Here is an 11,549-nt window from a genome sequence, read left to right as displayed (position 1 = left end):
GTAGCAGAGGGGGCAGGGAGCGCGGGTTGCGGCGGGAGGCTCGAGCCGAGGGGACACGCGTGGCGTGGGGCTAGGGCAACAGGCCTGGCCGCGCCCCCGCGCCGGGGCCCAGCTGGCCCGGGGACAGTGAGTGGGAGCCTCCCCTGGGGAAGAAACCTTCAGCTGCGGTTTTCCCTTCATTTGCCCTCTTCTCCCTCCCTTGCCCGCAGTGACTGCCCGTCGGTCGTGCAGTACTCTGAAGAAATTTTAGAAGAGGTCACAGCCTTGGAGCAGCACCGGGGATTGGACCCAGCCCATGGAGAAGCTGCCTGAGCAGATGTCCTCGGAGTCCCTGTGCCCATCCTCTGTGCAGGAGCCCCGACGGAGCAAGGGTGAGGAGCTGACCTAGCTGGCTTTCTTTGTCTAAACTTTGTCTTTCCAGCTGCAGCCTCAGATCAGATGGACACGATTGATCTTGAGCTTAGAATTGTCCTGGTAAAAAACTTTTTGAATCTCAAGGCTCTATTACATATAAATAAAGCCTGTAACCAACGTTTCCTCTCTTGACTGTGTGGAGCAGACCTGCTGCAGCAGCATGATACTAGCACTAAGTATTGGAGGATCTGTCATTCCAGCCACCTGCTAACTTGTTTGGCCTTTGGAGAAGCTCAGTAAATGCGGTGTGAATAAGTAAATGAAAGAACTCAGCCAAGTATGTCCCATCTCTCACGTACCAGGAAAAGAGCAGGCTCCTCCACTCATCCTACCCAAACTCTCCTTCATCCTTAGGGAAGATACATTTACATCCAAGGTATAAACTCCAAGCAGGTTTATACCTGGAGTACAGTAGATAAGCCAGCCACCTGCTGATGGAAAGTGAGGTTAAACTTTTTTTTTTTTTTTAAAGATTTTATTTATTCATGACAGAGAGGCAGAGGGAGAAGCAGGCCCCATGCAGGGAGCCTGATGTGGGATTGGATCCCAGGTTTCCAGGATCACACCCCAAGCCGAAGGCGGCGCTAAACTGTTGAGCCATCAGGGCTGCCCGGAAAAGAGAATCTTAAGCAAGTTCCACACTCAGCGCAGAGCCCAACCTGGGCTTGATCTCATGACCCTGAGATCATGACCTAATCTGAAATCAAGAGTTGGATGCTTAACAGACTGAGTCACACAGGCATCCCTACCTTGGTTAATTTTAGTAACTGATTTTCCCAAGCTAGAAAACTTGGATTCGTCCTCTACTATTCTCCTTCTGTCTATATTCAGTCAGCCACCAATCCTGTTAGTTTTTCTTCAGAAAGGCCAGATTCAATTGCCTATAATTTCCTCAATTTAGGCCCATTCTATTTTTCTTGGATTATTGATACATCCCTATGGTATTGGTCACGTCCCCTACTCTAGGCTGTCCCTCAGACTGTTGCCGGAATGAATTTCTGTGGAAACAAATTTGATCATGTCAGTCTCTGCCTATAAAATAAACTTCAAAGCCCTGGGCGTGGCATACATGCCTCTTCATATCTGGCTCTACTCTATTTTTCTTTTCTTTTTTTCTTTTCTTTTTTTCTTTTTGAGAGAGAGAGAGAGAGAGAGCACTGGGAGTGGGGGCAGAGGGAGAGAGAGAATCCCAAGCAGACTACACTTGGTGCAGAGCCCAACATGAGGCTCAGTCTCAGGACTCTGAGGTAATGACCTGAGTGAAATCAAGACTTGAATGCTCAACTGATTGAGCCACCGAGGCACCCCATTTGGCTCTACTCTATTTTTCTACTACATCTCCTGGCTTCCTGCCCACATGGGGCATATATTTCACTCATATAATAGTAAAAAAAAAACATGGAGGTTTTTTTTTTAATGTTCCCTTAAACTTAGTGTTCCCTTCTATGTTGCTGAGCCTTAGCAGATGCTGTTATGTTTGCCTGGAATACTCTTCACCTTGTTAATCTGATTATAGTTCAAGATCCAGCTCAATGTCATTCTTTGAGGCTGCCACCTCCAGGTCACCTAGGTAGGGGTTGTTCTTCCAAATTGTGCTTTGAGGCACTGTTATAATCCCTCTACCAGCACCCTGCACATAGTAGGTGGTATAGACATTTGCTGATTGGTTTAATCAAACAGGAAATGTATTCATTTCCTAGGGCTTTTGTAACAAATTACCATAGCTACATAGCTTAATAGAGCAGAACTGTATTTTCTTGCAGTTTTGGAAGGTAGAAGTCTAAGAGAAGCTACCTCAAGGCTCTTAAGAAGAGTCACTCCTTGTCTGTTCCCAGCTTTTGGTGCTTCCCAGGATCCATGGTGCTCCTTGGCTTATGGCTGCATCAGTTAGTTGTGCCTCTGTTGTACATGACCTTCTTCCCTGTGTGTTTCCATTTCTAAATCTTCCTTTCCTTTCTGTTTTAAAGATACCAGTCATTGGGTTTAGAGTCCACCCTAATCCATTATGATCTCATCTTAACTCTGCAAAGACTCTTCTACCAAATAAGGTCACATTCTGAGGTTCTAGCTGGACATGGATTGGTGGGGGTGGGGCAGGGAAACGACACTATCTGACCCAGTACAATTAGACCTGCTCATTTCTTTTGCTGTTAGAAGTGAGTATACTTGGGATCACACAACTTTGTAGTTAAACTACTTGAAGAACTGATTTTCCCCTTTCCTTTAAATTAGAAGCAGATCGGGCAGTCCAGGTGGCTCAGCGGTTTAGCACTGCCTTCAGCCCAGGGCATGATTCTGGAGCCTCGGGATCCAGTGTTACGTCAGGCTCGCTGCATGGAGCCTCCTTCTCCCTCTGCCTGTGTCTCTGCCTCTCTTTCTTTCTGTGTCTCATGAATAAATGAATAAAATCTTTAAAAATAATTAAATAAATTAGAAGATCAGCGAAAAAACTTTTAAAAAAACTTTTGTTTACAGGGATATGTTTGATTTGCTTATTTCAGAGGGCAACTGCTTTCTACTTGAGTTCTCTAGTTGTGTCTCAGAATATCTGTTGAGGCATTCTAGGGGATCCTGCTATTTACCAGAGTTTGGATCTAAGTTTTTGATATTTTTTTGGTAAGTGGCTCTGACCCATGAGAAGATCTATCATATTCTCTGAATTCTATATGAGCCTCAGTCCTGAAGACGTTTTATAAATGGTCTCTTTGGGACTCTTAGCAACTCTTCTCTTGATTGCTGGAAAATAATCAGGAGCATTTTGAAGCGCCTAATGTATTATGCAGGGTTCTTTATATAGTACTGGGCTTGGAGACAAAGAAATGGAATTTCTTAAAATATGAATTTTTATGAAAGAAATTTTATTTCATAAAATATATCTATATTTTAATCTAGAGATGCTTTCAGTATAAATTGAAGCAAACACACACACACACACACACACACACACAACTAAAAATAATTCTGAGGAGAGGCCCAAAGACAATGTGGTTAAATGCCTTGAAGGATACAGGAAGTGAATGCTTTAGAGATTCAAAGGAGAGCTCACTTCCAGCTGGCATTAGAGGAAGGTTTCATTTCAGGAAGGAGGCTGCCTTTGAGCTGGGTCTGTAAGGTTAAATAGGAGTTTTATAGGGGGAGGAGAAGGACATATGTGGGGTATGCATGGTCAGGAAGCTGTTCACATTGACTGGAGTATAGAGAAGACGTGGTAGAAGAGGAGTCTGTGGGACAGAGTGGAATAAAATTATGGGGAAGGAATGCCAGGCCATAAGAGCTTAGCTTTTGCTTAGCAGATACTGAAGTACGTTATGTTAGCTTCTCTCTGCAGATGGCTAGCTGGTGAGCATGGTCTATCAAGGCAGAGAATCTGATTTGTTCCATGTGGTATGAGAGGTGATTATGGTCTGACTTTAGGACATTACCAGCGATAACAGGAAGGTAGGGACAAAAACCAAGAAGTGTGTTGGAGGTGGAAGCAATAATACTTGTTTACTGAGTGCATGTGGGGGCAGAGAAAGGAGTCACTGCTCCTTGTCACCCCTTCCCTTTTTATTTTGAAGAATGCTTAAGCTACAGGAGGGTTGCAAGAACTGTGAAACAAATACTAATACACCAGAAGAAGAAGTGGGTTTGAGACATACTGATCTCAAGAGACTGGTGTGAGGGGGCACCCGGGTGGCTCAGCGGTTGAGCATCTGCCTTTGGCTCAGGGCATGATCCCGGGGTCCTGGGATCGAGTCCTGCATCAGGCTCCCCTCAGGGAGCCTGCTTCTCCCTCTGCCTCTGCCTCTGCCTCTCTCTCTCTCTCTGTTTCTCTGTCTCATGAATAAATAAATTTTTTAAAAAAGAGAGAAATACTGGTGTGAGAACCATGTAGGAATGTTTTTGTAAATTATTGGAGATGCTGTAGCCTGTGATAAATATTCCCCATTTCAGGAGGTGGGGATACAATCCCTCCAGCTACTCAATCTAGAGAGAAAACTTTATTCTTTCATATTCATACCCCTCAGTCAGTAATCCTATCCACACAGCCATAGACATTTTTTTCCAGAATCCCAGTACTTCTTACTATTTTCTCTGCCACCATTTTGGTCCAGCGTGCCATTATTCCTCACCTGGATTATTGCAGTAGCCTCCTGGCTGATTGTCCTACCTCTGCCATTGCCTCTCTACTGTAGCCGGCAGCATGATCCTGTTAAAATGTCAGGTCTTCCCTTCCTCTGGTCACAAGCCTCCCATAGCTTCATATCTCACTCAGTAAAAGCACACCTCTTACAGTAGCTTATTGGGTTCTATGTTCTCTAATTCCCTTTTTATATCTCTGACCTCATTTCTTACTACTCTTCCCCTTACTCATTGTGTTCTAGTCATACTTGCCCCTTTGAACACTCAGGGCCTTTGCACTTGCTGTTTCTTCTTTGTGTAATGCTCTTCACGGAATGTGTAAAATTGCAACCCTTCTGCCCACTCCCTCCCTTTGGCACTGGACTTCTTCTCCCTGGCTTTTGTCTCTATAGCACTTGTTTCATCTAGTAGTATGTAATTTACAAGATTTCTTATCCAGCTCCCTTACTATTATGAAAGATCTTAGAGGGCAGAGGTTTTTTTTTTTTTTTTAAGATTTTATTTATTTATTCATGAGAGACAGAGGGAGAGAGAGAGGCAGAGATACAGGCAGAGGGAGAAGCAGGCTCCATGTAGGGAGCCGGACGTTGGACTCCATCCTGGGACTCCAGGATCGGGCCCCGTGGGCCGAAGGCCTTGCTAAACTGCTGAGCCACTCGGGCTGCTCCGAGGGCAGAGTTTTTGCCTGTTTGCCCCCTGATGTATCTCAACACCTAGAACTGTACCTGGCACGTTGTTGGTGCTCAGTAGATAAATGTGAATGAGTCAAATGTCACAGGACTCATAAAGAGGAGGAGAATCACCTTCAGCTTAATGGAGAAGGTGATATTGAACAGGGCCTGAGAGCTTTAGGATTTATATTCTTGAAGATGTTGAGCAGGCTGTCAGATCTCTGGCAGTGGGCCACATAAAAGGCTCATCCTCTAGAACACCTATGCCTTCACATATTGTGGGAGAGAACAAATAGAATGGTCCAACAGAAAGGAGAATAGGTTTGGTATAGGGGAGGAGATGGGAGTGAGGCTGGAAAGACAAGAGCCAGCTAAGGGAGATGTAGAAGAAACCCTCATTTTAATATTTGCGTAAGCCAACCACAGAAGGCATAACTCCTTTCATGGAATCATCCAAGTCCAAATGGAGACATGCCCGGCCTATTGGTCTTTCAGTTTTGATGAGCTGAGGAGACTTTGTTACCTTCTCCATCTGGTGTTTCACCTTATTAGTGAACCCAGTTTTTTTTTTTTTAAGATTCTATTTATTTATTCATGAGGGACAGAGACAGGCAGAGACTTAGGCAGAGGGAGAAGCAGGCTCCCCGTGGGGAGCCCAATGTGGGACTTGATCCCAGGACCCCGGGCTCACACCCTGAGCCGAAGGTGGATGCTCAACCACTGAGCCGCCCAGGCATCCTATGAACCCAGTTTTGAAGGGCCTCTATGTTTAGGTGCTCCCAGGCCTGGGGGGACAGATCTGGCAGATTTAGAAGGCTCTAGAGTTGTGTTGTCCAGTAGGGTAGCCCCAGCTACAGTGGGTTAACTAAATTAAATTAATTAAAATTAAATGCAATTAAAAAGTTTAGCTGCTCAGTTGCACTAGCCACATTTCAAGTGCTCAACGGACAGTGCAGATGTAGAACAGCTGCATAACCACAGAAAGTTCTGTTGGACCGTGCACAGAGAGTGACTTAAATTTATAGTACCAGTTCCTTATGGTTTCTTGATAAAAAGAATTGGTCTGTTTAGCTAGTGTTTAGATTTGATTGATGCCTTTATCACTTTTTTATTTTAAAAATTTATTTTGAAGATTTTATTTATTTGAGAGAGTGAAGGAGAGAGAGAGAGCGAGAGCACAAGCAGGGGGAAAGGGAGAGGGAGACTCCCCACTGAGCAGGGAGCCCGAAGCAGGGCTCCATCTCAGGACCCTGAGATCATCACCTGAGCCAAAGGCAGACACCTAACCAACTGAGCCACCCAGGCACCCCTGAATTTTTTTTTTTTTAGTACCTAATTTTTTTTTTTTTTAAGATTTTATTTTATTTATTCATAAGAGACACAGGGAGAGAGGCAGAGACACAGGCAGAGGGAGAAGCAGGCTCCATGCAGGGAGCCTGACATGGGAATCAATCCTGGGTCTCCAGGATCAGGCCCTGGGCTGAAGGTGGCGCTAAACCGCTGGGCCATCGGGTCCTCCCTCCTCTTTTCCTTTTTCTTTTCCTTTTCCTTTTCCTTTTCCTTTTCCTTTTCCTTTTCCTTTTTCTTTTCTTTTCGTACCTTAGACCTGGTTTGTGTTTCCAGGTGTTTGCAATTTGTGTGACATGGAAGAGAAACAGTTAAACACATGTGCAAGCAAATGTAAGAACATTAAGCTATTAATACATTCACAGCTGTTAGAATGGCTATCGCCTAAAAGACAAGAAGTAACAAGTGTTGGTGAGGATGTAAATTGGTGAACTACCAATAGAAGGACCATTTGATCCAGCAATTTCACTTCTGTTTATCTGAAGGAAATGAAGGCACTATCTTGAAAAGGTATCTGTGTCCCCATGCTTACTGCAACAGTACATATAACAGCCAAGATGTGGAAACAGCCCAAGCATCCATAGGTGGATGCGTGGATAAAGCAGATGTGGTGTACATACAATTATATGTGTACATACACAGTGGAATATTGTATAGCCGTAGAAAGAAGGAAATCCTGCTATTTACAACAACATGGGGGGACCTGGAGGGTTTTATGCTAAGTGAAATAAATCAAAGACAAATATTGTGTGATCTGACTTAGATGTGGAATCAAAACAAACAAACAAACAAAAGCAACGCAAACACGGAAAGCAGACTGGTGATTGCCAGATGTGGAGGGTGGGAGTGGGGGAATTGGATGAAGGGGGCCAAAAGGTAGATACTTCCATACACAAGTCCCAGGGTGTAATGTACAACCTGGCAGTGATAGTTGATAATGCCGTATTGCATGTTTGAAAGTTGCTAAGAGGATCTTAAAAATTCTTCTCACAAGGAAAAACATTTTAAAAACAGTATCTAAACTGAACATACAGAGGATGATGGCATATCTGGAGGTGTAGAACAAGTGTAAATATGGTTCTGTGATAAAATATCACAGGTGATTATTAAATTCCTTTAAAATTTAATAAAAATTACCAAACAAACTCAGGGCTGTTTATGTGTTAGGCTTTCACTGCTAATGGAAATGCTGTATTGGCTATTTCTCAGCACCCTCTCCTTTCAGAAGATCCCTCTTAGCAGAAGGCCTACTTTCTTTAATATCATTGTAAAGCAACCTCTCTAGCTTTAATATTTCAATTAAAGTAAACAGGTGATGTTTTTCTATCATGTCTCCCTTAAATGCTGGGATGCAGGATTTGTTTTTGTATATTTTCTTAGAGTCTATATTGACTTGGGAATATTTCTCTCTACTTGGTGGTTCATATTTTAAAGAACTTTTCATCCGCCCCCTTCTTCCTTTATCAAATCTTCCCCATTTGCAGTATTTCTAAAGGAGCATATGAGGTCTGAATGTGTCTTATGTTCACTAGTGAGCATGTGAACATCTGTGTGTAGAGAGATATGGGGAAGGTGTTAGTCTCTGCATGAAGGGAGTCTTGCCTGTTACCTCAGGGGACCATTACATGGTTGGAGTGCCATGTGGGCAGAACCTCTAGGGTGAGGCTTTCCTCTTTAATTTATCTGTTCAGTCCCTGCCCCTCCCCACACATAGTTCCCAGCATCTCCCTTCTGAAGTTCTGAGGTGACTCCACTTCCCTCAAATTCTGCCTCCCTTTTCTATTAATCCTGTTATGTCTTCGTATATAAACCTGAATTTTAGTTTCTCACCATTTTCTCCAAATCTCCTCAACTTGTATCCATCTTTTTCCTATATTGCAAGGCCATTTTTCATACTTTTTTGAACCAAGTACTTCTGGAATACTCTGATTCCTGTTCCCCACCAGGAGTTTTTCTTGTTACATTTTACCTTTTTTATATTTTCTGTCAGATGGTGAAACCTGGACTGAGGATCAATTAATTATAAAGCAGAAAACTCTTGAAGTAGGGCTACAACTATAAGAAGGAGATGAATGTGAACAAAACAAACATGAGGGGCTCTGTGAATATGGACAAAACTTCTGTAACATCACAAACTCTATCCAATAGCCACAAATTCTTAAACTGAAGAGAAATCCCAAATGTGTAATATTTGTGGGAAATTATTCAGGCAGAACTCATACCTTATTCAGCATGGAAGAATCCATATGTAAGAGAAATCTTATGAGTGTCATGAATGTGGAAAAGTTTTTGGCCATACCTCAAACCTTATCTAGCATCAAAGAATGCATACTGAAGAAAAACCCTATGAATGTAGTGGGAAAAGCTTCCGGCGCAGCTCACACCTTATCCAGCATCAGATAACTCATACAGGAGAGATGCCTTATATGTGTAATGAATGTAGGAAAGCTTTTGGCCAGAGCTCAAGCTTTGTTTGACACCAGAGAATCCACACGAGGGAGAAACCCTATGTGTGTAGAGAGTGTGGGAAGGCCTTCAGCCAGAGTTCAAATCTGATAGAACACCAGCGAGTTCACACCAAAGAGAGACCATATGAGTGCAATGACTGTGGGAAAACTTAGAGTCATAACTCGCACCTCATTGAATACCAGAGTCCACACAGTGGAGATTCCTTATGATTGCAGCGAGTGTGGGAAATCTTTTAGTGGGAGTTCACTATTTATTAAACATGACAGGATTCACACTGGAGAGAGACCCTATGAATGTTGTGAATGTGGGAAGGCCTTCAGCCACAATTCTCACCTTCAGCATCAGAAAACTCCTGGTGGAGAAAAAGCTTCTGAATGCAAAGAATATGGAAAAACCTTCAAGTACAGGTCATACCTTTCCAACCATCTGGGAATCCACACAAGAAAGAAGCTGAATGAAATGAAGGTGGTAGAGCCTTTGGTCAGAGTTCAGCTCTGAATGAAAGTCAGAGAGCTCACATGAGGGAAAAACCCTTTGGATTTCGTGAGAGTGGACAGCCTACAGTCCTGGTTTCAACTCTTACTAAGACATGAAAGTCTAGATAGTGGACAAATCTCATGGATGTGTTCAATGCACAAGAGCCTTTAGAAGGAATTTCTGCCTTATTCAGCATTAGCAGATTGACTTTGGAGGAGATTGTGTCAGACAGGAGGATGAAAGGGACATAATGCAGCATGACCAAGGTGATAGCTAAGTGGAGCCTTCAGTTAGTTAGCACCACTGTTTATTTGATGTTGAGGATCTGCATGGGAGATTCTGTGGTTTGCTTTCCAGATCTTCATAGTTGTCCTCTGAAAATGGAATGAGTTGGGTTCCATCCCAGGGAAGAAAGAATTGGGGAATTCCTTTTTTTTTTTTATTGGAGTTAAATTTGCCAACATATAGCATAACACCCAGTGCTCATCCCATCAAATGCCCCCCTCAGTGCTCACCCAGTCACCCCCACCCTCCCTGGGTTCCATCCCAGGGAAGAAAGAATTGGGGAATTCCTTTTTTTTTTTTATTGGAGTTAAATTTGCCAACATATTGCATAACACCCAGTGCTCATCCCATCAAGTGCCCCCCTCAGTGCTCACCCAGTTACCCCCACCCTCCCCGCCCACCTCCCTTTCCACCACCCCTTGTTTGTTTCAAATTGGGGAATTCTTGATTCAGACTCATAGGTCAGGAAGGGTGACCTAACAGGAGGGTGACCTTTGAATCCAGTTGCTGTCCTTCTATCTCATCTATTCCATTTGTTGTAACTATTGTTGGAAGGGGCTCTTGGGTCTTCCTGGACCAGCATTCTGCTCCTCCATGTCCTATAGACTATTGAATCTCATTTTGTTTAATATGACATAAGTGCACTTAAACGGGCAAATTTTCTAAGCCAAACAATTTTTCAGTATGACATGTCATGGGCTTTGTTATGTGTCAGCTAGGGTAGGCTGAACTACATTTGCCAGAATTCCCTTTCCTGTATTTTTAGGTTCTTTTGGGCTAGAGGGAGATTCTTAATCAGGAGGGCAGAAGAAAAGCAGCAGTTATTTTGTGCCTCACCCATGTTGTTGCTATCTTTTGATTCAGCTCACTAAGGAGACATAGCGGCTGGGCGTGCAGTTGGTCTCTCTTCCTCCTTTGCTTTTGCTGGGCTGTGAGAGTGTGTGTATGTCCTCGTGGTTTTACTTCTCTGATTGAATCCTAGCCATATGCATGCTTACTGTTCTTGTGACAAGTACACATTTGTTTTAAGTTTAGGTAGAGAGAAATGGTTAAGTTCTCGCTGTTTTTTTTTTTTTTTTAAAGATTTTATTTATTCATTCATGATAGACACACACAGAGAGAGGCAGAGACACAGGCAGAGGGAGGAGCGGGCTCCATGCAGGGAGCCTGATGTGGGACTCAATCCCGGGACTCCAGGATCACGCCCTGGGTGGAAGGTAGGCGCTTAAACCGCTGACCCACCCAGGCTGCCCAAGTTCTCGCTGTTTAAAGAAAAAAAAAAAAAAAAACAACTTATGAATTTTCAAGATTTCCTATGAGAAAAAGCCACAGCTCAAGCTCCTTTATAACAAAAATTCCCTCATAACCTAAGGCAAGCTTAACTATTGTGTAATTATCCAGGAAAAAGTTGAATAGTGAAGCAGTTGAATAGTGTGATACGTAATGGATAAAAATTTTTTTTAAAAAATAAATTTATTTTTTATTGGTGTTCAATTTACCAACATACAGAATAACACCCAGTGCTCATCCCATCAAGTGCCCCCCTCAGTGCCCATCACCCATTCACTCCCACCCCCCGCCCTCCTCCCCTTCCATCACCCCTAGTTCGTTTCCCAGAGTTAGGAGTCTTTATGTTCTCTGTCTCCCTTTCTGATATTTCTCACACATTTCTACTCCCTTCCCTTATATTCCCTTTCACTATTATTTATATTCCCCAAATGAATGAGAACATACAATGTTTGTCCTTCTCCGATTGACTTA

General features: G+C 43.3%; 1 protein-coding gene and 1 pseudogene across 28 annotated transcripts in view; both read left to right on the top strand.

The window, feature by feature from the left end:
• TMEM225B (transmembrane protein 225B) overlaps positions 1–11,549 on the top strand; it is a 33,328-nt gene that overhangs the window by 6,027 nt on the left and 15,752 nt on the right. For all 28 annotated transcript variants that reach the window (XR_012000535.1, XM_072753112.1, XM_072753106.1 and 25 more), the window contains exon 2: positions 210–371. Coding sequence is in view for 8 of the 28 variants with exons in the window: in XM_072753102.1 (XP_072609203.1) it covers positions 296–371 (76 nt within the window). In the remaining 20 variants the exon portion in view is untranslated. The remainder of the gene's footprint in view (positions 1–209; positions 372–11,549) is intronic.
• LOC140598160 (uncharacterized) lies at positions 8,636–9,524 on the top strand (annotated as a pseudogene).

Source organism: Vulpes vulpes, chromosome 3 (assembly GCF_048418805.1).
Source record: "Vulpes vulpes isolate BD-2025 chromosome 3, VulVul3, whole genome shotgun sequence".
NCBI classification, from domain to species: domain Eukaryota; kingdom Metazoa; phylum Chordata; class Mammalia; order Carnivora; family Canidae; genus Vulpes; species Vulpes vulpes.
This window is presented reverse-complemented; position numbering and strand designations above follow the sequence as displayed.